This window comes from Myiozetetes cayanensis, unplaced genomic scaffold, assembly GCF_022539395.1.
Source record: "Myiozetetes cayanensis isolate MyiCay16 unplaced genomic scaffold, myiCay2020 scf12, whole genome shotgun sequence".
Taxonomy (NCBI): Eukaryota; Metazoa; Chordata; class Aves; order Passeriformes; family Tyrannidae; genus Myiozetetes; species Myiozetetes cayanensis.
The window spans coordinates 19501416-19529156 of record NW_026086826.1 but is presented as its reverse complement, the minus strand read 5'-3'; the positions used below and the strand labels follow the sequence as shown (position 1 = coordinate 19529156).

At 36.4% G+C, this 27741-nt stretch overlaps 1 protein-coding gene across 7 annotated transcripts in view; it reads left to right on the top strand.

Annotated features, from left to right (window-relative positions):
- Positions 1–27741, top strand: part of COL11A1 (collagen type XI alpha 1 chain) — a 131622-nt gene that overhangs the window by 69358 nt on the left and 34523 nt on the right. For all 7 annotated transcript variants that reach the window (XM_050306663.1, XM_050306667.1, XM_050306664.1 and 4 more), the window contains 16 exons: positions 238–291; positions 1226–1333; positions 4807–4860; positions 7515–7568; positions 9171–9215; positions 9343–9396; positions 9486–9530; positions 12662–12715; positions 13589–13642; positions 15819–15872; positions 16788–16895; positions 17652–17741; positions 18031–18084; positions 23848–23955; positions 24442–24549; positions 25592–25645. In XM_050306663.1, coding sequence (XP_050162620.1) covers positions 238–291; positions 1226–1333; positions 4807–4860; positions 7515–7568; positions 9171–9215; positions 9343–9396; positions 9486–9530; positions 12662–12715; positions 13589–13642; positions 15819–15872; positions 16788–16895; positions 17652–17741; positions 18031–18084; positions 23848–23955; positions 24442–24549; positions 25592–25645 — 1098 coding nt within the window. The remainder of the gene's footprint in view (positions 1–237; positions 292–1225; positions 1334–4806; positions 4861–7514; positions 7569–9170; positions 9216–9342; positions 9397–9485; positions 9531–12661; positions 12716–13588; positions 13643–15818; positions 15873–16787; positions 16896–17651; positions 17742–18030; positions 18085–23847; positions 23956–24441; positions 24550–25591; positions 25646–27741) is intronic.

Sequence of the window (27741 nt, the reverse complement as noted above, 5' to 3'; positions counted from 1 at the left end):
TTGTATTTAAATAGATTTTTCAACAGCTGTTATTAAGAACTTTCATACTAAAAAGTCATTTTGTATAGTGCACTGATATATTTTCTATAAGATAGTAATAGTCAGATTTTCTTGTCTGAAGTTCTCGCTTTATGCACGTTATTTTAATCTGTAGTGAACATATTTTCTTATTCTTTTTGCAGAAAAAAATTCCTCTTATTACTTAGAAGTCTTTAAATTAATTTCTGCCTTTTTTAGGGTGAAGATGGTTTTCCAGGATTTAAAGGTGACATGGGTCTTAAAGGTGACCGGGTAAGCATTTATTCATAGCCCATATGTTCTTAAAAGTTTAAGTGTTATTATTTTGAAAGAATCACTAAAGTAAAAAAATTTATTTCAACAAAAAATAAAATAAAGGCTAGTAGCTTAAATTATTTTTATTCCCTGTGCATGCAGAAATTTGAGGCAGAGATGTGGTTCTTGTGAATCAACAATGGCACAGTTATAAAGAGGAAGTGAACGTCAGCCTTGAATATACTTTTCACTAAGCTTCTTCCTAGGGAAACTCCTTTTCCAGATTCCAAGATCTCCAGTATTTGCCTGAGGACAATTTATCTATCTAGGATAAAGATATTTCTATTCCAACCCAGCATCTTGCAAATCTCTGCCAAAATGTTTATTTAGCCCAATGGCTGATTACATCCTTTCAGAGGAAGTGTTGTGGAGGTTTTAAAAAAAACTCCTTAGAGGCTCCTGGCCTGTATCTGTTGTCTGTATACATAAATAACTGTGAAGATGGTATCCACATAAGTACTTACAAGACGGGTTTCTTTCTGTGGACTGACAGTGTGTCTTCACAAGAATTTAGGAAAGGAAAAATAAGATTACACAGTTTCCAAATGCAACTGTCTTCAGGCAAGACAACTAGGCTCTTACACTTGTGAAAGTAATATTCAGCATCTAATCTGTATGTATTTTGTATTTACATTTATATGATGAACATAAGTAGTAGTATTTTCCTAATAGGAAATTGGGCAGGGCTTTGAGCAACCTGATCTAGTTGAAGATGTCCTTGTGCATTGCAGGAAGAACAGATGACCTTTAAAGGTTCCTTCCAACCCAAACTATTCTATGATTCTAATCTCTATTTAGATTAACTGAAAAGTTACTTTCAATAGTTGTAGGTAATCTGTCTAATATATGGACGAAGGCAATTGTTCCATATTTATAAGGCAATCTATTTTAGGGAGAAATTGGTCAGCCAGGTCCACGAGGAGAAGATGGTCCAGAAGGTCCAAAAGGTCGAGCGGGTCCATCTGGGGATCCAGGTGCTGCTGGTCCAGCTGGGGAAAAGGTCAGTTGCCAAAAGTCAACATAAACATGTCATTGCCTCATAACATAGGTGGAAACCATAATCTTCATCACTAAAAAAAGAAGTCTCCATATCTGCAGAATCTTTAGCTACCTGGTAGTTTTTATGAGACACTACTACAACAGACCACTGGAGTTCACATTTGAACAAGTATTGGGAATCATTATTTTGGAAGTAAACGAAAGGGCATTATAGTACTTCACCAGTACGTAAGGCAACTGCATTCTTATCCCAAATTACATACAGTGCATGCCAGCTGGGGAAAACACAATGCAAAAGACAACAGCTGGGCACAAAAGAGAATAAAGGTGCTGCTGGAGAGTGAATTAATATTGAGACGTTTTATGACAAATTGTGATTTGAAGATTGTTTTAATCAGAAGACATATCCTGAATGAAAAATCCAAAGTAGTGTTGGTAAAAGGGAAAAAGGGACTGTTAAAATGGAGGACTGACAAAAAAGGATGGTGACATGAAATACAAGACAGAACAAGCACAGAGACAGGTACAGATCTCTGTAGAATCCTGAGCTCGACAAAAGCCACTTGAGTTTGATACAGAGGATGGAAAGGAGGCTGAGGAATGGCGGGTGGGTACTGTATTTCACTGCATGGCAGCACCACAAGGGAAAGGTGATTTCAGCACTGGTAATTTGAATATCTGGGAGAGAATGATAATATAAAATAAAATTAAACAAAAATTATGGTTCAGAAATGTAGGTACTACATTTCACCAAAGTGAAAAGATGCTGATTTCATTTTTTTGATGAACTATGGAATTAATTCTAGTTCTGTCTTGAAAAACATGGGACAATAGAGGCATTTTATATTTCATTCTCAGTTCCACTGTCTCTGAATTAGGAACAGTTAGTATTTTCCAGCAACATTCCATCTGACATGATAATTAATTATTCTATCTTTATCTATATACACTCTTTGAAAGTATAGACTGAAATATTAAAAAGGTAACAAGGTTCACAGCTAAGAGTTTTGTCAGGAAGAAAAAGATGTGTTCAACAAACTTGGGAACAAACTCTCTTCTTGTCAAAAACAAGCATATTTTGCAACTGCATCATTAGTAGGACTTCAGAAAGATGTTAGGGTTGTAATCTGAGCATAATGTCATTCATAAACTCTTAGAAAAGTATATATTCAAAAGTATAAATTCAAAATATATATTTAAAGACTCAGTTCACTCATTACAAAAAAAGATTTACTTAACTATTGGAAATTATTTATTAATTAATGTTTTCTACAATTTTGCAAGGTCATTGAATTGATTCATTAGGTCACAAATCAAAAAACACAGAAAAAGAGAAACTCAGAATTATTCTCTCACATGAATGCAAGCTGAGTTCACACCAGAAAGCCAGTGTACTGTGTTTTAACTAAGTAAGTCAACAAAACAATCCAGTATAATAAGAGTCATATTGTCTTCACCCACAATGTATTTCTATTCTCCAGAAAGAACTATATGTTTCATGACAGTGGTTATTTTCCATATTCCTGACTAACAAAAATGTAAGAATATTTGGAATCCTGTAAAAATTGTTAATGTTGTTATGATATATACAGAATAATTCATTCTGGACATCTAGGAAATAGTCCATTTTTTTCAAATCTTTATAACCTAAGGAAAAAAACCCTCACAATAAAGTAAACCAGATCAAAACAAACCAAAACCTTTTTTTCCTTAATAGTTGGTAATTTCCAAATATGAATTTGAGTTATTTTTAATTCTTCATATTCAGATTACTCAGTGTTAATATAGGTTCATATTTTCTAGCAGTTTTTCTTCACTGTGACATATCTGGGACTCTTAACAGTCTCACAAGTCCAGAATCTGAAGCTCTAAATATCAGAAGACATTTGAAAAAAAACTGTTGGTGTTGCTAACACCATTAACTGGCCTTGGAATTTTAGACCTACAGTTTTTCCTTTTCTACAAATATTTCTGCCTTATCTTGCCCATTAGAATTCAGACATGTTCTGTGGATATTCTATGGATACTTGGCCAGATCAGAGTGGGGCAGAGAGGAATTCTGTGGTGTTGGTCCTGTGATATTTATTTTAGTTCAAAAACTAAAATAATCTTTGAGAACTCTTAGACCTCCTCACAATATTAGGAAAGTCTATAAAACCACTTATACATGTCCTGTTCTCTAAATACGATGAAGTATTTAATGCAAAGGTACTACTCTTGTAATGAAATCATTAAATTACCAGACTAGTCTCTTGTTCACTATGTTCAACTGATTCCATGATAAGAAAACTATTTTCCAAGTAGGTCTAAGGCTGAATCTGCTTGGTTAAGGAAATCCCAAGTAGGGTTCCAAAAAAATGGGGAACAGATCAGAAAAGAGTTTATAATTAAAAACCCTATCTGTATCCACACTCAAAACCTAGGCAACTGGGCTTGCTTAATCATAAAGTCAGGGATAAAACTTTCACTGAATTTGACAAGAGTTTGATGAGCTGTCATGCCACAAAACATTTAAATCACTGCAATGCAAACAGCTTGTTTCAGTGGGGCACAAAACTGGCAGCATTATAATTATTTTCACAATGTCTCACCAGACACATGCAAGAATATGATAATATAAACCATGTTTTTTCATGTGTTGCATTTTTTACCGACAGATGTTTTTTGGTGAATTTCCTCCCCCATACCCGTCTCTCCTTCCTATTTTTCATTACCAAAGGTTACTGCGGGTACCTTATGATACTTTATAGTCATATCTTTTCTATTGAGATCTTCTCCAAAACGTGATAGTCTGGAAAATAGACAAATTCTTCCCCAGAGTTCCCATCTTTCAAAGTCTGAAACTGCTTTCCCTTGCCTTTGAAAGTGGCAAACCATCACTCATCCTCTAGAGCTCTAAAGAGACCAACTCAGTGGAGTAGGTACTGTATTTTTTTTTCTGAGAATGGTTGATGTCAGTGTTGATCAGTCCTTTCTGAACATAACAAGTTTTTAATATTTGTTGACAAATCTATTGTCAGCAAATGGTCATTGGGGTGTGATTTATCAGTCTGTTTGGAACTATTCAAGGAAAACACTGATTCTTTGTATGCCTATTCATGGAAAGTCAACCATCACACAGTATAAGCTGAAAAGAATTTCTTCTCACTTAAGCTTATTAACAGCCTGATTTCTTAAAGAATATTAATTGTTTAATGACATCAGCCCCACAACAATGCACAGCACTTCATGGGGTAAAAAAGAAAACACTGAGGCATTGATTTCTCTGGATTCATTCACTGGAGGGGGTTTTTATTTAAGTTTGGGGAACTGAGCTCACTGGTGATTAATTTTAAAAATGAGAAATTGATTTAATTGAAGATTATATTCCATGGAGTATCATCACTCCATGTTGTGAAAAAATTATTTTGTATAGAAGTTGGCTGAACCACTAAGGAGGATGAATTAAAATTTAACACTGCCTTCTTACTGCAGGGTAAGCTTGGTGTACCTGGATTGCCAGGATATCCAGGAAGACAAGGTCCAAAGGTGAGCAGTAAATGAGCTGTATATTGTGTGCTTTGACATTAGTTATTTTATTTGTTTGCAGTAGCAGGGTGTGGACTTCAAAGAAAGGGCCATTTTTCTCATTTTCTTTCTTGACAGTCATATTTTGAAGTAAAATCTTTAATAACTTGGGAATCCCTATGTTAGGCTCTTTATGGAGCACTAGGTTTCCTCTTCTTAGGTAGGCTGCCTTCAACCCTTTGCCATGTTCTCATGCTCTTGTGACTTGTGTTTTTGTGGAAGCATCAGAAACTGGCATGCAGTAAACAACTAGAAAATAAAGGAGTTGCTGATATGCTTGAAAGAGAATAAGTGCTATATTGACCACTAAATGGATGCTGATAGTGATGGGAATTTTCAGTGTGGTACAAGGATTCCATTTGTGTCATTACTGCTTTTTCCATAGAATAAGCCATTTTTCTTTGAAACATATAATTTGCTATTTTCATCAGGTTTTCCTTTAGCTGCTTTTAAGACAAATGTGACAAAACCCATGCCTACCCCTATCCTTCAGCCATCTTTTACATTTGGATTGCAATAGAAAACCATGCTGGGAGCTTCTGGTTTAAGTGAAGGGTTTTATTTTTAAAACATTTTTATGAAATATATTTCTATCAAGGTCATTCTAACACAACTTTAGGAAATGGGCATGCCAATTTAATTGTAAGCTCTCTTTTCTGAGATTAACAAGAAAAAAGAAATGAAATAAAAGCATAGTTCTACAGACATTTCCTTGTGTAGAGGAGACCATTAGGGAGACATTGCACCTCCAGACTGTGTCAAATAAGTCAAATCAGAGTTCTTACATTATTCCGTTCTAATAACCAAAAATTATATAACATTTCAACTAAAAGTTGATTGATTCTTTTTGCAACAAAGACTTGGTCAAGAATTTCCTTGTAATAAATTTTTATCACATTAAAATTGAAAATAGCTCTCAAGCTGTGTTCACTGTTCACTCTTCTAATTTGTTGCTTAAATTTCCAAGAAAGAATAATGACAGCTACAAAACAGAACTCACTGGAGACTTCTTTGGAAACTTGTTCACAGTCCAATTCAAATTAACACAAGGGAGTGAGAAAAAAAGCAGCACAAAAGTACATTAGTTGTGCAAAGCAAATAGGAAATCTTGTCCCAGTATTGTCGAGAAGGTTCACACCATTCTTTTTGCTGATACTTACTTGCATTTCATGATTTTTCCTCTGAGAATTGTTCTTAAAGTACTGCCATTTGCTGATAATTTTCACTATGCCTTTTTTTTTTCTCCAATCCAGTGCCTCTTGATTAGCACAATTGCAAAAGTACTGTACATATTTACAACCAAGCCGTGCCTATTAATGTGCCATCATTTGAGTCTGGTTTCTAACCGGCCTTTTAATTTTAAAGAACGTGCTTGGGCTTCACAGACTAGAATTTTCAGTTTTATTCAGTTATAACTGGTGAAGAAATGAAAGGCAAGAAAGAGAACAAAAAGAAAAGGGAAGAAAAAGAAAAGGAAAATAAAGGAAGAAAGATTTTACTTTTCTCCCACCAGTCAATATCAGTCAGGGTGTCTTTAGAATCTGTGTTTGTGAAGTTGTACTGTCCCTAACTCTTTTATGGACAATGGGAATTATTGTGTGGAACAAGTTTCATTAGAGGAAAGACATAAGTAAGAACAAGAGAAAAAAAAATGAAAAAAATAATTCTAACGTTTCAAAGAAAAGCACCAAGAAATTATATTTTAAGTTTTGTTATTTGCATTTTATTTGTCACTAAAATACTAACAGTGATCTGCACAGACAGAGGTGCATTATCACAGTAGGGGGTCTGGCTAGTAAGTTTTAATGGCTGATGAAACCAAACACTCTCTTGATTTTCATCTCCAGTCAGTTAAAAGTGTATTTTATCATGTCTATCACCTCTTTGACCTGAAGTCCCTTATGACAAATTAACACCTTGGCAGGTAAAAGGTCTGCTGTCCCACTGAACCTGTTTACCAGAAATAAATAAGAAAATAGTACTGTTCAGATTAGGCTGGGCAGTTAGCAGACGGAAAGGGGAATAAAAAAGGAGGAAGGAGGAATAAAGTTGGGAGCAGTTTCAAGTCAGATACTCTCACAAATAAAATTCTGCTTATGCATAAATTGTATGTATCAGTTAAACAAAACTGTCCAGTGGTCAGTTTATAATTAATAAAGCATCTGAAGTAATTAATTTACAGCTCAGTGAATAGAGAATGTGGCAAAACCCTACAATTTTTTTAATTAAGTTATGTTTTTAAAAAATTATTATACTGTGATGCAACAAGGCCTTGTTTGTTTGTCTGCATTATGATACAGTTATTTCTAGTGAGATGTTACTAATTATTACTTCTCTACTTTAAAAAATTGTGCAGATTTAATAGATCTCTTATTGTCTAATAAGATGAAAAATAATGTCCATTCTATATATTGATTCTTTTTTTTTAATGCATTCTGGACTTGAAGCATTATGGTGAGTTTATTTACAGCTTTCATGAGTGCCATCAAACTTGCAAGTTTGACATGTACAATGTACATGATTTTGCAGCTGTGCTTTAAGTGTAAATTAAATGTTAGCTCTACTACTGTTTTGCTGTTGATATCCTCTGATATTTGCACTGCTTTCTTACATAGGGCTCGACTGGTTTCCCAGGATTTCCAGGTGCCAATGGAGAGAAAGGTGCAAGGGTATGATAATTCATTCTTGCATGACAATTAACTTTTGAAACTCAATACCATGGGAAATCACCAAAACCCAAGGATACTGTCTAAAGAACTATAAAACAAGGCTTTTGTTTTAGGTCCACTTAAGGTGGACCTTTATGTAAAACAGGACATACTGAGACACTGTTTTAATACTTTAAGGTATTAATCTAAATATACAAGACCTTGGATGCTTTCTGCTGCATATGCTGCCATAATCATATGATTTTAAAAAGAGACAAAAAGTCACCTTTGCTGAAGGGTTTTTTTTTGACAGTATAGCTGAGTGAGTTGGCAAGAACTATTTTCCTGTATCCCACAAATTATCCTGCTACCATGCAATTTACCCTCAAGGAAATTCGACTTGTATTTCATAAGTACTCTGATTTGCCACAAGGTAGTTTTTTTTATAGGCTTAGCTTTAAAAAAGCAAAATATACCAGACAAGATGAAGAATATGTACTATTACATATATTAAAAAAATGTAAAAATACATCTTTTCCTTCTTTGTTTGTTGGAAGCAGGTGAGGGAAAATCTGTTAGGTATATTCTTCAAACTATAACAATTAAAAATAGATTAGAAAAAAGTCACTGTGCTGTTGCCTCTAAGGCTCAGTTGAACATAGCAGAGCATGTTAGAAAGATGATGAAATTAAGAGACGAGTCAGAATTCATAGGTGATAGCAACTTAAACTGAAGTAGCATATCATTATTCTTAGGAATCCATTTTAATTTTTATGGCAAAATAAAGCAGACATTCATTCTTTTAAGATTAAATATATGAAATCCAATTGCACTTGCACTGCAACTGTCAAGGAAACAAGTGTGTGCATTTAATTGGTTTCTGGTAAAGGCAAGTTTTATGCTAAAACGTCTCTGCTGATTTTTTGTCGCTGTTTTGTTTACCTCAGAGATTAGAAAGTACCAACCACCAAGTTCCTTTTTCTACCTGAAGAATACTCTCTTGAATTTTAAGATTCTCTGTGTTACAATGCACAGCCATATTAATGCAAAACCTAAAGAAAAAATTCTGTTGAGTATGATCAGGAGATACATTAAAGCCAAAAATTAACGGCTAGTATTCAGATAAGTTCTGTATTTCTGTGCAAGTGCACGTAATTTTGGTAGCTATTACAGTCCTCATTTCTGTTCTAAATGAAGAGAGGCTTGCCTTTCTTTTCTCTATTAACCTGTGGAGCTGTCCATGGGAACCTGGGAACTTTGTCTTCGAGGCTGTTATTACATTGGAAACGATGCCAAGTCCTTTAGACTGCTGCAGAGGGACTCTGCTTGCTGTGTGCCATCTTCACTACTACTTTAATGTAGTTTAAAGGCTTCTAATGTCTCTGATAGAATCTGACTCTGAGGCAAATTTAGCACATTTAGCCACAAGTCCCAGTGAACTCAGAAAGATAATCAATTTTATCAAGGACCGTGATTCTGTAAATTGAAATGCAAACCAGATAGTGAAAGATAAAATAACTTTTAAACTTATGGGAGTTGCACTCTGCCTCCACTTCAGTAAAAAAACTTTATCTCACAAATAGAGTGTCTGCTAACATGATTTCTGTCGACTTTTCTCTCTAGGGATTACATGGCAAACCAGGCCCCAGAGGACAGCGAGGACCAACAGTATGTTCTTTTGATTTGCAATTTAGAGGCTTTCCTATATAAATTACCTTCACTATACTGTGAAGATTTAATTTTATTTGATTATAGTATTCAATACGTATCAGGTGCATCTGTGTTAAATTGACAGGGTCCAAGAGGCTCAAGAGGTCCCAGAGGTCCCACTGGTAAACCAGGTCCGAAGGTAATGGTCAAGCACACCGTATGGATTGGCTACAGACTGATTTTTTTAAATAAATCTAAATCTTTGAACATATTGTCTCTCCTTTCCAGGGTACTTCAGGCAATGATGGTCCTCCTGGCCCACCAGGTGAAAGGGTATGTGAAAGCTGGTTTTGTAGATGTTGTTTTTCCCACAAGATAGGAGTGTGATTTGAGGGTGGGAGGGTTGTTTAATTTTCAGTTCTCCTTCTCATATCTTGATGCTTCTTTGACCAGAGTAATCAGAACTAACTAAACCTCGCTTCTGATGATTCTTTTCACAAAGTTATGAATGGGGAGGCTGAAGTTTACTGGAAGCTTCTTCCATCATTTTTGTACGTGTAGGACACAGAGAACCCATACACATTTTGTGTTATATCCATGCACTTTATATATATCTGTGTGAGTTACAGGTGTACGCACCAGATTATGCTCTTCAGAATTCCCCACTTACTGCAGCTTACTGCTTGTTTTTTGGATTTACAAACACTCAAGCCACTTCCAGAAGATTCTTTGTTGAAGCAGCTGGTTTTTTTGTTCTGATCAGCTAAGAATTTCCTTCAACCTACTTTCTGCATGCTTCAGAAAACCTATTGTTCTCTCAAAACAAAATTTTCTGCTTGCTGTTATCTTACCAATCAATACACAAATCTAGTAATACAGTCAGCTCATTGCACAGCACTATATAGAAAAACAATATTAATAAATCAAATTTGTAATAGCAGCACTTGAAAACCAGCTCAGTTTCAGTAGATGAGTTTCCTGCCAAAGTATTTTTGCAAAGCTTAACAAACTTTTCTTTTGTGGTTATATTTCATTGAACTCTTAACCTTTTTCGTACAGGGAACCTATAGATCTTTTCCCAGTGCCCACTCCCACGTCCCAGTGTTCTCTTCAGAAGAGAACATTGAGCATTTTCTCCAACTCCATACTGTCACTTTTTTTTCACATTAAGTAGGATGGTGGATGGAAAGAATTGGGCTTAGTGTAAGAAAGGAAATGTGGGTTGTGTTGCACTGAGGAGGAAGATCAGAGACAGACTACAGAAGGTGAATAGCAGATCCTTCTGAAAGAGGAGTTTGCTGACAGCTCCAGCAGGTTCTGAGGAAGAGAAGTTGTGGGGATACAAAAAACAATGAGCAGACCAATCCAAGATGAAGGATCCCTGGAGAAAAATTGATAAGAGCAAAGAGATGAAGAATCATAGAGCACCACATCTCATATCACTTGTGTAATATAAGTGTGAGGTATCTTATTTGATTCCCAATAGGGGTGAATGTCAGCCAAAAAATAAAACTGTCATTTCTACTCCTCTGAGACTATTTCAGGCACCAGACATGTAAACAATAAATAATCTATCCCATGTAGCTGCTGTTAAAATGAAATTTTAAGACAGAAAAGAAAATGTAATTTTGATAGCATGCTGTTAGTGTTCTAATGCTTTTTCTCACATAATCCATCAGCCCATGAGTGGCTTGAGACCTGCAAGCCAAATCACGAATGAGAAATAAAATGCAAGGTTTTTTCTTTAAAAAGCCTCAAGACATGAGAACAGTGGAAATTTATGAGAAAGAAGGTGCAGTTAACTGTAAAATTTTTGTGCTCCTATAACCCACTTTTGGAGAGTGACCAATTTAATTCGTATATTTTGTACAGTAGTTGAGTCAATTTTATTAGTTTTCCTCTATAGAGCTCTTCCTTGTTTTTTTTTTTTTTTTGAAACATTAGGCCTTATGTTATGTCCAGAAGCAAATAAGGAAAGTTCATCTGTTACATCTGTTTTTGAAGAAAAGAAATTAATGGATAGTGCAGTAAGATCACAAAGATTTCTCCCTTGGCCTAGCACTTCTTAGTTGACTCAGATTTAGTATTTCAGTATAATAAAAGTCTGACCTGGAATAAGATTCATTTAAGGGCAAATTCTCCCAGGTTGGGTGCAAGGGATCCTCTCCCACAGCTACATTTGCACACTGCTTTGCCTAATACTGGAGGCAGCTGTGCTCTGGAACTGATCCTGGGCTCTAAGGAATGAGGCTCATGGAACTTGGAAAACAGAGCTTTATCAGAGGAGCAGGTAGTGTAATTTGGGAGATGTGGTCTCCTTCTTCAAGTCTTTCGCATCAAATCAACATTTCTAACATATTTTGACAGCTGATATCATAGCAAAACCACACATTATGTTACCAGGTAGAATACAATGAAGACTTGCTCTATAAGACTAGAGTACCTGTCTCTGCTGTGGAGCCATGTAAAATAAGTTTTTGAGATTGTTACACTTTGACTAAAACTCAACAGCAAAAATTATTTTCATAAACTGGCCTAGTCCCTTTCAACATATCAACAATAAACTTTAAAAGCTGGCCCCTGTTTTTTTTGATGACAACTTCAGGAACAGTGATGTACTATGAAACTGGTACTTTGTGTGAATATCTGTGTATACAGATGTGTGTGAACATACTTGTGTATACACGTGTATGTGTACACTGCTACATATACAGTGCACTAAGTCACTCGATCATCTTTAAGCTTGTAAAACCATAGTGCATGAAATTTTTTCTCTTTCCATGTATATATGTATATGTACAAAACTATAAAAATAAAATGTTCATGCATTAAGGGATTTTTCAACTATTTTTCATTATAGCAAAAGTTCTGTATTTAATCCCAAGTAACTCTGGAAAGCTTATTCTATTTGGAAGTTTGTACTGTTGTACTGGCTTGAAATATTGTCAGGGTTTAATAATTGTCAAAGATGAATGTTTGACTGAAAGTTAAAGAGATGACCAGACTATTGACTCAATCCCATGGTTTATGCAACATAGAAAAACAATGCTTCTTACTCACAGTTGGTTCCTGTTTTGTTACACACAGTTTTAGGAGTCAGATGCAAACATGGTTTATGCAAGTACTTTTCCTCTTTTCTTCCTGCATTCCTACACAAGTAGTATTGCTGTCAGGAAATCTCCTCCAATGTCTGTACATGAGAATTGTTGCTACCAATATTTACGACAGTGTAGCTGAGTCTCTATACTTAAATCCAGACATTATCTACAGAGTTCATACTTTGTTATAATTGAAACAAAGTTTTCAATCCAGTGTCAAGGCATAATCCATCAGTCCATGAGTGGCTTGAGACGTGCAAGCCAAATCATGAATGAGAAATAAAATACAAGGGTTTTTCTTTAAAAAGCTTCAAGATGTGAGAACAGTTGAGTAGAACTTTATTTATTTGGTTGCCTTTTTTCCAGGGACCGCAAGGGCCTCAGGGACCTGTTGGATTCCCTGGACCAAAGGGACCTCCAGTAAGTATCTCTTTAATAAAGTATGTGCAACAACAGGAATATTAATTTCTGTACAGTGTCCCTGAAGAGACTATTTAAAAATTTGTATAAGGGATGGTTTATGTATAAATTACAAATATGCTTGTTGAGCTCTGAGGCTAAGAACTCACATATTCAAAATGATCACTGGTGTGGCTCATACGACATTCAGCATAATGCACCAAACTGCAAACCTTCTAGTGTGCTGATCCAGTGTGCAGGTGACACACCGGGTTAAGGCAAAATACTACTTTGCTGGTGTATGTTTTGTTTTAACAATTGATTCTTTGAGGAAAGAATGAAGAGGAAGGAGACATTCATTAGTAGCAGAAATGTGTAGAAGTAATAGCGCATTTGAGCTGCTGCCTGAACTAGCTTTACTGCTCCTCTGGTGTGCTGCTGCTCACGTGAAGTACAAAAGCATCAAACCACCTGTGGTTTTCTTCACCCATGCATTTGGTACTTTTATTTCCAATGCCAAACCTGAAATTTCATCAAGCACTACTGTAATGCTTAGTTTTGTCCTAATTGAGTCATTAACCAAAGAAAAATGGAAGGAAAATATAGGGTTTTTCCATGATTTCTGAATTTACAGAAATCCATTCTGACCACGTTTATGTTTGTCAACAGTCACTCTCTAAGCAGTTGTTAACACACATCAAGGAGGACACAAGGAAAAAATATTATTAAAATCCTAATAAATATTATTAAAATCCTAGTTGTCTGATATAGCAGCAGTTAAGCTTTACCAAAGACTAGTCCAGGGAAAAAAAAAAAAAAGAGAGCAGAGATCCTTACAGCTAATTGCACACTTTTTTCCAGAAATGTTTTGATTTATGTATTTTACAATTTCAGGGGCCTCCTGGAAAAGATGGCTTGCCTGGACACCCAGGACAGCGGGGTGAGACTGTAAGTAAATGTGTTAGTGTTGTAAACCCCAAAAGGGCGTGATTATGTAATCAAAACTAAAGAAATAGAGCCAATAGGGAAAAGGGAAAGAGGCTGGCACTAAGAGGTTATATATCTGTACTTGTGGTTGGTAGGTTAAGCATGAGAAAGCTTTATTTTTTTTCCATGATACAAGTGTGAGGTTATTCTTTGCTATGCTCAATTAGTAGCATCACAAATGAGATAAAATAGTCAGTAGAAGTAAAAGAGATCAATACCTAGATCTCAATTTTAATTAAGATTTTTGAGACAATTACTATACAGTTCTTTTCTCACTGAATGCCAAGTATCATAAATAATAACATAATAAAAAGTCTTATTATTGGTAAGCATCTAGAAAACTGAAAAGCCAAGACCTTTGGAAAGTAGGATCAAGGATGACTTAAACTATTAAAAAAACCCTTACGTTTTGAAACTATATTCTATGTAATTCTCCTAAGAATCACAATGAATAAATTCTGGCATCAAAATGGAAAAAAAAAACCAAACCACAAAACATGTAATAGTTTTAACGGAGTTATTTTTAAAAACACTATTTTTGTAGCACCAAAACCTTACTCATATTCCACTGTAGTAAAATAAAATTCTTACTTGGAGAGAAAGCTATAAATGAATTTAGAGAGGAATTTTCTCAGCATGTAGAATGTATTTTAGGTTCCAGCGTCACTGGAAATCTGTTAGTGACTGGTGAGTCACTTCCAGTGCTGGAAGGAGGAGCACAGAGCTTGGAGTAGCACATCATTCTGAAAATCTATTTTCTTCTGCTAGTACTGTAGCACTGTGGCATAGCAGTGCTTTGCAATGATAGTGGCTTTTTTGTGTGTGTGAGAGAAACATTAGTGACGACTTTGTTCTTTTGCAGCTTTTCATTAGCACTGTTTCCTGCCCTGTGTATTTGTATACTTGGACCAACATGTTCAACATTCCTTGTCTTTCCTTATAATAGGCTTACAGAGGAAGCTTTGACTGTGTAAAGGAAGGGACATGTGAATGGTTCCATCTGTAGCAGTTCTGATTTTCTGTCATTAGAACAAAGGGATACTTCTGTCTTTTTTTTTTTTTTTTTTTTTTTTTTTTTTAAATCTGGATCATTTCATAGGTCTCAGAGAGAATCCCAGAACAGTTTTGGGCCAAACTGAACCATGATGATATCTGGCTAGCAGCCAGAAGAGAATCAGAGTAAGGAAGGTAAAAAAGCTGAAACTGGATCTGATGTAATAGGGCACAGTCAGACTGTGCCCAGAGGGATGTGGAGAAGGGCCCAGTGTTTGTAAGAAACTTGGGCCAGATCACACCTTAGCTTTTACACAGTGAGCAGAGTAGGAGGCAGACATGGGCTGTTAGACAGGGAATCCTACACAGAACCCTAATGTGGTACAGCAGTGAACTCTCCTAACACACTTCCAGTATTTGAAAGAAATAATGAGGCATATTTCACAGATGCATTAAACAGTGCTATTGTAAAGTGAGGTTGTCATTCAGTTTATTGACTAATTTTGGCCTGAAGTCTGGAACCACTGATTAGAAAATGAAAATTCTGTAAAATTTGCCAGTGTTCTAAAAAACTGTCTCAAACCCATTTCTTTTCTATTCTCTGCTTCCCGGTTTTTGTCATCACATCAATTTCTCATTAGCTTCATTCTTTTTGGAGCACTCATGCTGCCTTTTTTACCATTTCTATATAACCTTCATCTTCCTGGATCTTTATTTCTTTTCACTTTCTTTCTGTCTAACCTCTGCTTTATCTTTAATGCCCCTCCAACTTAATTCACCATCTGTGTCATTCTTTAAAAACCATTTTTAAGTCTGGCTCTGTGATTCGTAATGTATATATATAAAAATGTATTTTCAGCTGTCTTTTAGCTGCATCACTTATGCATTCAAACTCACCTAATCAAGTTCACCTCAAGGGATCTGTAAAACTGACAGGAATTTTTACAGCTATATCACCTCAAAGAGACTGGAACTGAGAGATACAAGAGAGATTAATGATTTCATTTCTAAGTGTACACAGGAAAATAGGATTTCTTATTTTTATTTCCAGAAGAGAAGGAATTTCCCCTTATCAGCACAGATATGAATTTTGCTCTTCTATATCTTGTCCAAGGTAACATAATTTTCTATAATTATTTCACAGGGTTTTCAAGGAAAAACTGGTCCTCCTGGTCCTGGTGGCGTTGTTGGCCCTCAGGTACACAATTTAATTTCATAGTTAATTCCATGAGACCCAAGTTTAATGGTTACATTATGGCTAAGGCAGTGTCTTTTGTTGTATTAGAAGGACCATATTGATGGTTATATTAACTTTTTCAAAAAATATGCTTTACAATATTAGAAAGGTATACTTAGTACTCATCAGTGAGTCAACAAAATATGAAAATGTTGGGGTTAACTTTCCACTTCCTTTTTTTTTTTATGTATGTTTTTGTTTGTGTGTTTTTTTCATGTGATTATGAATTTAGTGATTTCCAGAAGTCAAGAAGGCAGATTATCGTGAAACATTTTAGAAAGACTTTTTTGTCAGAGGACAATTTTCAGTCACTTTTAGCTTGTGGAGAGATTATCAAAGTTTCGTTTGATCTAATCTTCGTAATTTGCAACTAAATCAAGCATTTGGATTGCATGAGCTTTTTTTAGGTAATTCCCTCAGTGAAACTTTTCTGCTAGTGAATCTGAAGAGAGATCTTTCAACACTCCTCCCTTACAATTCATATTATTCAGAAAAACAACAGTACAGAAGTGTTTCAAGACAAGAATAGTACATGGATTTCTCTCCCGTGTCCTTTTTGTAACCTTCTCCCAAACACGCTGGGTTTTAAAGCTTCAGTGCTTAAGGAACAAGGTCAGGATTTCACCCTTTGGAAGCTGTACAGACGTGTCTGCAGGCAAAATGCAATGCAAGATTTATTTTATAGGACAAAGATATTTTGTAAGTCAGCTTTGCCTGGAGGGAAGGTAAGGAATGTGTGCTAACCAATGGTAATACTGCTTTGTAACAGATACTCCTACCAGCTGGATATTAATAATCTGCTCCTCTCCACTTCCCCCCACGCCCCCCAAGACATTAAATACCTTCAGGTGACTAAAGTTTTACTATTTTGCTTAGGGTCCTACTGGTGAGACCGGACCAATTGGTGAAAGAGGTCATCCAGGCCCTCCTGGTCCCCCAGGTGAACAGGGCCTCCCAGGGGCTGCAGGAAAAGAAGGTGCTAAGGTATGATGTGGCTTTGAGGGAACAAAGTGGAAGGGACAGATAAACTTCTGACAGTGTGACATTTCAAATCATCACATAGGCATGTAGAATAAAATCTGAACATACAGCATAAAATCATGATTGGCACATTTCACCCAGAACGATTTGAAAGATTGTGTCTGCTTTCATTGAAATAATGAGAATTCTCTTGAGCCATTAATTAATATTTTTGTAGTAAAAACTAAAAACATATTTTGCACATACTGCACATTCAATAATGAAATACTTAGTAATGACATGTTCACACCAAGGTGGAAAATTGCACATTGGCATTTAAAGTTGGATGTGTAGTAGTGACTAAAAGTCAGAATTTCACCGACTGAACTTAACTCCTTGCTTACTTTTTGGCTACCGTTAAGGAACAAGAAAAATATCGCTTATCTAGTTACTGTGTAATTCTATTCAGTCTTTGAATATAAATGGGTATCTTAAATTTTTACTGAATGTATCTTTAAACTTGTTTTTATGAGTTTTAGTGTTTTTCACTGTTTGTATTCTATAACTAGTACTGTATCAAAGTTTGCTATAAAATTTACCATAGACTATTGTACTGATAATCTTCAAAGAATTAGCCGGTGAATGGGTGGAGGCACAATCTTTTTTTTTTTTTTACTATAACTGCAAAGTGGTATTTCATTTTCATCACTCATTTAACAACTAATATGAGCATTTTAAATGTGGAGGGTTTTTTAAATCAAAATGTAATATGTTTCCCAGGGTGATCCAGGTCCTCAAGGCATTCCTGGGAAGGATGGACCAGCAGGTCTTCGTGGTTTCCCTGGAGAGAGAGGTCTTCCAGGTGCTCAGGTATAATATAAGCACTAGAGCAATTGACATGATATTTCTAAATGCAAGAAACAAAATATTAACTCTTTTATTTCATGCAATCTTCTACTGTTCTTAAAAATGAATGTAATGGGAAAACAGACATCAAGCATCCAACATTAAGTATCATTGACTATATAAAAAAAAAAGGAATTTATTCAGGTTTTTGTCTTTGAATTTTTACATTTTTCCTGTTACATGTGTTGCAAAAGTAAGTCTTGAACTTTCTAGTTCAGTAGATAAGCTTTTTTTTTTTCTTTACATTTTTTAGGGTCCAGCTGGTCTGAAAGGAGGGGAAGGCCCACAGGGTCCACCTGGCCCAATGGTAAGTAAACATAATAATTTTTTGGAAATACGGGCAACATTACCTAGTAACCTTTTTTCCTGTCTACATCCTGTGATGTTTTCATTAATGCAGTCTATAAAACAGCAGACAGATCAAACTTCTACTCAGTATCCATACTAATAAACATTCAAAGAATGTGAAGGTTGAGAGTATCTAAAGCCTACCAATAGGTAGATTTACTTGCTGCTCAATACTTGCCACTTAGTTACCAAATTAGTTTTGAGACGAGAGAAGTTTTCCATTCCAGAAAAATCTATGGCTGGTGAATGATGGAGTCCTGCTGTTGTGGTGGGTTCACTTTGACTGGATGCCATGTGCCCATCAAACTGCTCTATCATTCCCTTCCTCGGCTGGGCAGGAGAAGACAAATACACTGAAAGGCTTGTGAATCAAGATCAGGACAGGGAGATCACTCACCTGCTACCACCATGGGTAAAACAGATTTAACTTGGGGAAAATGAGTTTAATTTATTTTCAATCTGGAGGATAGATAATGCGAAATAAAAACTAAACCTTAGAACACCTTCTCCCCACCCCTCTTTTCTTCCCAGGCTGAATTTAACTCCTCATTTTTGCTTCATTCTGCCCCCAAGCAGTGCAGGGGGACGGGAAATGGGGGTTGCTGTCAGTTGATTGCACATTGTCCTCTGCCACTCCTTCCTCCTCATGGGAAGGACTCCTCGCACTCTTCCTCTTCTCTAGTGTGGGGTCCCTCCCATGGGAAACAGTTCTCCATGAACTTCTCCAGCACGAGTCCTTCCCATGGGCTGCAGTTCTTCACAAACTGCTCCACCATGTGCCCCTTCCACGGGGTTCAGTCCTTCCAGAACAGGCTGCTACAGTGTGGGTCACCTGTGGGGTCACAAGTCCTCCCAGCAAACCTGCTCTGGCATGGACTCCTCTCTCCATGGTCCACAGGTCCTGCCAGAAGCCTGCTCCAGCCTGGGCTTTCCGTGGGGTCACTGCCTCCTCCTGGCCTCCACCTGCTCTGGTGTGGGTCTCCTCCGTGGGCTGTGGGGGCACAGCTGCCTCACCACAGTCTGTACCACAGGCTGCAGGGGAACCTCGGCTCCCGTCACTGGAGCACCTACTTCCCCTCCTTCTGCATGACCTCACCGTCTGCAGAGATGTTTCTCTCACATATCTTCACTCCTCTCTCCAGCTGCAGTTTCTGTTCTACATTTTCTCCCCTGCCTCTTACATACCTTATCCCAGAGGCACCACCACCATCGCTGATGGACTCGGCCATGGCCAGCAGCTGCTCCATCTTAGAGCCAGCTGGCATTGCCTCTGTCACACACAGAGGAAGTGTCTGGCATCTTCTCACAGAAGTCACTCCTGCAGCACCCTGCTACCAAACCTTGCCACACAAACCCGATACTGCTGTATTCCCTTTGTACAACTGAGCAAAATTATTTCATACAGCAACTCCTTCTCAATATTTTAAGATCAACAGTAGAATATGCTTAAAGTTACCTATTCTCTGTTGTCATTTTTAATGCAAGGAAGCTCTTCAAGGATGCACTGGTATTCAAAACATGGTACAGTTATTCCCAAATGTAAAGTGTGTCGATTTTGACTGTTGACAACTTATTTCATTTAGTGCTATTGAAGTAAAGGAAAAAAAAATCAATCAGAGTAGCTATTCTTGTTAGACAAAAAAAATAATGGAGGAGCTGAAATTCTGTGTATTTCAACAATGAAACTCTATTATGTTCCAGGAATTCATACTGAGATTAGAATGCACTAGACAAGGATAAAAAGAAAAACCTCAAAGAGTATCAGTAGTGGAAGTAATACTTGGTACTTGAATTCTTAAAATTAATTATTGAATTCTTAATGCCTTTTAGCATCTATTCTTAAAAACAAGAACTTGAATTTGTGATTCAGTTTGTAACACTGGGAAGTACATAAATATTCCCAAAAGGCATCTAAACAAGGTAGTTGGGAATGGAATGAAACAGAATAGAAGCTGGTAGGGAGAGTCAAAAGGGATATCATCTTACCCATCTGAAGAACCTGAAATGTTAAAAGAAAAGGTGAATCAAAATCAAGAAAGCACAGACCAGAATAATCTCTTCAATGTAAAGGTCATAGCTTCATTCTTTGTTAGATGAGCCCCTAAGGCTGGACTCAACTCTCAAGCAGATAGTTAGTTCAGGTTTAATGAACCAGAACTCTTCTGAGCATGCACAAAACAGACAGCACAAACATACCTGACATTTAACACACCCCACTTTGCCAGACAGGATGTCCACACAGTAGCAGTGCCACTCCTGTTGTAGTTCCTCATAAAGACAGATCGTGAGGCAAAAGCACATACCTTATTTAGTGATAGTTATCCGTATTCTGAAATGCGTGTGTTTGAATTTAAATTCAGGTGATCCATGTTTCTCTAGTTCTTGTAGGGTGTATATAAGTTATGTTTTAGTTGAAAACACCAGGGCCTTCTTGAGGAGGATGTCTCTCCCCTTTACTATCTTTTGATTCACATCATGGAGCTTTCTCAGAGCTCATGAATAGTATCACTTTCATGTGAAACTAAATTGATAGAGAAAATCCAGGAATTCTTATTAATGCTCACCAGCTAATGGGAGTTCACTGCCAGACTAGAATTATTGTGAAGTATAGTCCAGAAACACACAGAGTATGGGTGTCAGGAGCACACTACCAAGGGTTTCAGTTTAGAAATCCATTCCTGTTGAGGCTGCACTATCTGCTAAGGTAAACAGTCACAGAAAGAAACACTTGGGAGGCTAAAAAAATTTTGCATATAGTTTTTCCAGTATTTAAGAAATAAATGTAATGGTAGCAAGAGTGGAAAGAGACTTTTAAGGGGCACTTTATTTTTTTTTTTAATGCTTTGAGTTTATTGTAGTGCAAGCAGGCCACTTGAGGTACAAAAAAGCACCAAGTCACCCTGAAAGTACTTCAGGAGTCCTCAGTGGGATTTTTTATCTATTTCATCTTTAATTACTAACTTGTTATCTTCAAGGTTTTTCAGTGAAAAAAAGTTGTAGAGGTGCCCTTTATACTGGGTTTCTCTGCGTCTTCAAGGACCAGAATTAAACCACAATAGCTTGCTTTTTTTTCACAGTAGGTCGTAGCAGACAATGAGCATCAAATAATCCTAAAATATTTTCCCATCTATTTTTAGCCCACAGCGGGTACACCCAGAAGTGTAATTATAGTGGAGTCTTCATTTGCCATTTATAATAGGAACAGAATTCATGCCACTGGATGACTTTCCTCCGGTTCCCTGCCAATGCCAATTGCTCCTAACTAGCATATATAGTCAATTATAAGCTTTATTTGGCTAGCACATACATCTGCAAGCATACCAAACAAATGACTGCTCCAAATACTGTGTGTGCCAATTACTGTGTTTAGAGGGATTTGGACAAAAGAAAGAGATGCATGAATGCACTTCAGAGCAAGGGGGCTTTTCTTTTGGTGTGGTGAGGGGTTCACGTTTGGGGGGTTTGGGGGGTTTTTTTGTGGAGGGTTTGTGGATGTTTTTGTCGTTGAGGTTTTTTTGTTGTTGTGGGGGTTTTGTTTGAGGTTTTTTAACAGCTCTCTTTTATCTGCTATCTTTGTCTTCTGTTTGTTTTCTTCCCTTCTCATACTACTGTGTGGGATGCTGAATGCTGATGAGAGAAAGCTCTTTGGAATGTCAAGCAGTCATTTTTCATTTGCTCATTTAGGAATAGGATGCTCAAATTAGACTGAGAATAAGCCAGCTGTAGGCTACCCAATTATTGGTACTGAGCTATCTAGAGCTATCTTCATCTCTCTGCTAACATTTTGCAGTCACGGGGACCCTCACTTGTTGAGCATTTTGTTAACCATCAGTAAAAGTATTGCCACTGCTATGTAATGTATATTACAGCTGTAATTACATATTTTGTCACAGAAAGTGAGATAAACCCAAGATTGATAATGAGTTTATAGTCCGTATAAGGGACATGACAAAACATGACACTTCCATTCTGTAGAGAAGTTTTTTTAAAAGAAAACACGAATTAATGGAAAGGTCCCAAGATGTGAATACCACTGCAAGGCTGCAGGTTAACAAACTGTGTCATAATATAAGGAGATTGTTTCATAGTGGGACAGAGTGACCAAAAAATATAACAAATACAGAAAGGGAGAACAGACTTAAACAGCTGCCTAAATGCTTTTCTGACTTGTGACTATGATTTAATGTGTTCTGCTTTGATCAGAGGCCATTCTCACAAAGAGAGGTTCCTTGAAAGCAGAAGGTTTAATCCCTGTTCATACTCAGGTGAAATGAAAAGATAAATGTGAAAAGTTGGCTGAGTAAAAAGAGCTACTAGAAATTATGGCTACTGTTAGTGTCTGCTGTCTGACATAAGAAAGATCTGAGAGTTATTTGGGTTTTATTCCTCTCTATTCTTGTGTTCTACTGATGAGATGACCTAAAACTGTTTAGTTTATGAGAGCTGACAAGATCAGAGACCATGGTAGAATGGCTGCAGGGTGGTGACTTTTTCTTGTTGAATTCACTGAAGCCTTAGGAACTAAAATAACAGAAATAGGACTGAAACTTGGGCATTCACCCAGACTTTAAAAAACCCCAACACCTGGAAGGATAAAGTCATCTATGATTCCCATACAAATACTTTATTTGAACACTCGTAAATTTAATCTTACTGAGATAATTCATGAAAATATTTTAAGAAATCATTCAGTATTCTTTCTGCCACAGTTATCTGGAGGGAAAAGCACCTTATTATGAAATTAGTACTAGTTATGCCAATGAGTTCAGTCCAGAAAAGAGTGTCATGAGTAAAAGCAAAAAATAGGGCCCTCATAGGTGAAAGCATCTTAAAATTTCAATGTCCAAAGGCCAGCAAATTTGACCTTGCTTGGACATGAAAATAAAGGCTATTCTGAACCTTGGGCTACACCATCTATTACTTATCTATTCCATGATGTATCCCAATCCTAATATATCCATTGGAAAAGTGAAACTATGAATCAAAACTTTAAAGTATTACAAACTATTTTGAAGGTGTAAAGCTGAGAAGTTGGGGAGCACCATTAACAGTGCCCTATTGATGCAAAAATTATAAATAATTTAAGAGACAGAAAACAAAGATTCTATTTTAGTGGTTTTCAACATGTAGTGCCTGTCTTTTCACCTTTAATTTACAATATTAGATTTTTAACTTTTTTGTGCTTATGTAAAGATACTGTGCATAAAAGCCTCTTCTATATGACACACTCGATTAGTTGTTGTATTTGAATAGATTTTTACACAGGTGAATTGAAATGCAGAAACATACTGATCATCACAGCAGTGTTCCAGCACAAAACTTGACTAAAACTTTGTGTTGTGCTGAGGGTTAGTTCTGTGTTTTGATATTGTGACTATTCTTTCATCAAAGTAGTATGTTAATCCATTTTGAAAACAAAGAGAAATAAGTTCTTGAAAACAAGCTATTTTCAAGCACACTCTTATTATGATGAACAAACACATGAAGTGATATTTATGAAAAAAAATAATAAATTAGTTTTGTATAAACTGTATTGAATATGAACTTCAGGTTAGTTCTTTCATTGTTTTTCTTTACTTGCACTCATGCTGCATGTGTGCCTTTCTACCAGCTGGAATCTCACTCAGAAACAGGTATTTTCTCAGTTGACCTCAGTCATGAAAACCACCAGCAGTTATCTGGGTTATATCAGAATTCCCTTACACTTGGTATTTCTTTCCAGGGCTCTCCAGGGGAACGTGGAGCAGCGGGCACTGCTGGCCCAATTGGTCTTCCAGGTCGTCCTGGACCTCAGGGTCCTCCAGGCCCTGCAGGGGAGAAGGGTGCTCCTGTAAGTAATCACAGTCCTGAAAAACTCTCATGGCACAGACTTTTCATTCCAGAAGGTTACTTTTCCCCACTCTAATATTTGCCTATTAAATATATAATCTCAGAATACCCAACCTACTCCTTCTAGATTTATAATAAAGTAAATAGTAAAACATTCATTGTCATACCCTCTAATACCAAGAAGAGTTAAACCTGTTATTATCACAGCATGGAGTGAATATAATAAAAAATTCATTAAAACTCTGTACCCAACCACTCTGCATTAGAGTACAAGTGTATTTGACATCGGTTTCCATTATTATTATTCTCTGGTATATTGTCTTCCCTTGAGAGTTTCCTTTCTGCTGTTTTGTTTCGTTGTTTTTCTTTTTTTGAGAGGTGGGGGTTCTGTTTTTTTAGATTTTGTATTGGTAATGGGACTCCTTGTACTGAAATTTTCATTAGTCTCCTGTGATTATGTGGATTGCTTCCTTTTCTTTCCAACCAGGGTGAAAAAGGTCCTCAAGGTCCTGCTGGCCGTGATGGAATACAGGGTCCTGTAGGACTTCCTGGTCCTGCTGGCCCCAGTGGTTCTCCTGGAGAAGATGGTGACAAGGTGAATCATTTTAATTGGTATTAGTGCATCAGTGAGAAGATCTGTCAGTACATTTCTCTGTAGCTTTCCTCACAATAAATATGGCAACAAACAAACCACTCTTCCCCCTGCCTCCCCCAAACTTCCTCTGCTTATTGTAAAAAACCTTTAAAAACTCTTCTGTCAAATGTCTGAGGGACAGATGCCATGGGACATTGGGATCTGTGTTCAAGAACTAGTAGAATAACATTTATCCTGGCAAAGAAGCAAGGATGAAAGTATGGCAAAATAAATCGAGGCATATGATGCCAAAATTGATTCTTGCCTATTTTAGAAAACTTGGTTTGCTGAATGAGTAATATATAGGGATTCAGAACCACTGTTGATAGGCTGAGAGTGTCAAAATAATTATGTTCACAGCAGAGATACTCTGTTGACTTCTGGCAGAATTTAGGGCACAGCACCTTTCAGGATCATCTTGCATGTTTGCTTGATCCAACACTGCTCTGTTAGTTAGCATCGGGTAAAGGTAAACATTTTGACATTAATTTTTGTGATGCATGAGTGTTATTTATCCCACAGAGAGTATTTTCTGTGATTTAATTTAATTGGCCGTTATTATTGTATATAAACCACATTATTTTCTAACACAGTTTCTTGGTGATTTGAATAATTCTGAAGTTTTAAAATGCTGTAAACTACATTGAGAAGCAGTTGTTCAATCACATGCAGTTAGATGAGTCTGTAAATCATGGTACTTTCATTATAAGTTCATATTGAAGGTGACAAGAGGAACACAATTTCCTTTATTTAGAGCTCAGTTGCACTATACTTCAAAGCCAGGTCTTGTTGCCCTTTGCAATACAGCAATCAATATCTGGATTAATATGACATACTATTGATCATTGCAGAATTGCTCCCTTTAGGCTTTCACTTGAAGCAGCAGCATAAAACATAAAATAATCATATCAACAGGAACATTTAAAAATACCGTGATATTGACTTCAGCTGAGTGTGAAAGAAACCGTTTTAAACAAGTTTAACTTTTAACTTTCAATTACAGGGGGAAATTGGTGAACCGGGTCAGAAAGGCAGTAAAGGCGACAAAGGAGAAAACGTGAGTAGCAAAATCCTTTGTCCATTACATCTTTATGAATAAAAAGTATTCATGCATGAAGCATGCAGGTGGCCTTGCTACATAAATGAGCAGAAAAAAGACACACTTCTAAAATGGTTCTTCAAAATAATGTTGATTTACTGCAACACCAGAGGTTAGTATTATAGAGCTATGCATATATTTAGTATTGTTCATATTCCTAGAGCTTACAGAATCATTAAAAAATAGAAAGGTACACTACACTCCTGAACACCCTTCCTGTATCATTGAAATAATTCTGCATTTGAACTGGGAGAGCCCAAGAATTCATATGCACTCTCTTACTGTGTTAATGTCACTGACTGGATTGTGTGAACAAATCCAGCTTCAGCTTCTTACCCATAACAATGAAAACTATGAAGAAACTATTCACTGGAGGAATCTACTAATACTGTCTTAAAATTTTTAAAGAATATCTAATTCTTGGAGAGCACAATTAAATGATGGCAACATTTCAGAACAGTGAAGACCTAAGATGAAATGGCTTATAGAAGCTTTCATATATTGTCATTAGGCCTATTAGTGAACCTAGGACTAATTGGGCTTCTACTGTTTTAATTTGACTTTTTCTGTCTTCAAAACATAATTCTAAAGTTCATACACTTTTTGATTGAGGCCAGAAATATAAAATTAAGCATTTTCCACTGGGAAATTTGAAGCTAGAAAGAATAAAACTAGCATTTATTTATTTCTGTTTGATTGTGGTTTCTTTCCCAAAAATTAAAAAAGGTTGGTTTTCACTTGTGTTCAATTACAGGATAAACTGGCACTTTATTTGAATAATTTTCCTGAAGAAAAAAATTAAGATGCAAGGGCAGAAAGATTCCTTTTATTATTATATCAACAATATTCACAGTCAGCAAAGCTCAGAACTCAACATAGGGGTATTCATAGCTAAGCGTATTTATCTTGAAAACACTGTGTGCTTTTTGCAATTAACCATTTATAGAGCCTTCTTAAGACAATATTGCTTTTAAAAATTGCACCAAATTTATAGCTTAGATATTAATAGATGATGTTTTATAGGAGGTTATATACACATTCAAGCAAAGCATAGTTTTATGATAATTTCAAGGAAAAAAATTATGGCAATAAAATGTGGGAAAAAATGACAAGGGTTTTTGTTTTGGTTTGTTTGGGGCATTTTTTATTTTGGTTTGAATTGGGTTGGGGTTTTGTTTGTTTGTTTTTTGGTGTTTTGTTGTTCTTGTTTTTAAAGATAAGCTTGTTCTTCTCAATAATTTATGTGAGAAAGACTTCTGCAGTTTCCATCGTAGAAAACACATTCTTTTCACAATCTTATTTTTATAGATTAAATCACAAGTGTTTTAATAAATTATTTGTAATATCCTGTTAACATCAGAAATGTAATACTATACATAAAAGAGCATTTCTGTGATAAATCCCTGTTTTCCAAGAAATATACGTGTAATCAAGTTCTAAACAAATTCTGCTTCAGACTAAAATTACTTCTGCATAACTGAGCTGAGTGCTTTGGTTAACTTTGTAACATCGAGTCATCAAGTTGAAATTTTAATCTGTTTGCTGTTGTAGTTGTAAACCAGCTGTGGGATACATAGAGATATATGCAGCTCCTGTTTGTCCACCTAAAGAGGCTGAGAACAGAGCAGGCCCTGTGTACACAGAAGAATCTGGCATTTAAAGGAAAGGGAAGAGGAAGCACGTGAGGCAGGTCATGAAATCATAGAAGCACAGAATGGCTTGGGTTGGAAAGGAACTTAAAGATCAGCTCGTTCCAGCCCCATCCAGTTCCACTTCAGGCTTTGCATGTGATCATATGCATACCCCATTTTCCCCTCTGACATGCCTCTTCATTAGAGAGGCTTCTGCATCAGAGAAATTCAGGAACAAACATATGCTGCACTTCTCTATTTCACATCATTTTAGCATAGCTGAGCATTAGACTGTGACCACAGTTCCCGTAGTGAGTATTAATGTATTTGGGCATGTTCCAGCAGACCTGCTTTACAAATAAAGTGTCTGCAGCATTATCATTTGAGAATGTATTCTGTACTCTCAGTTTCAAGGTTTAAGGC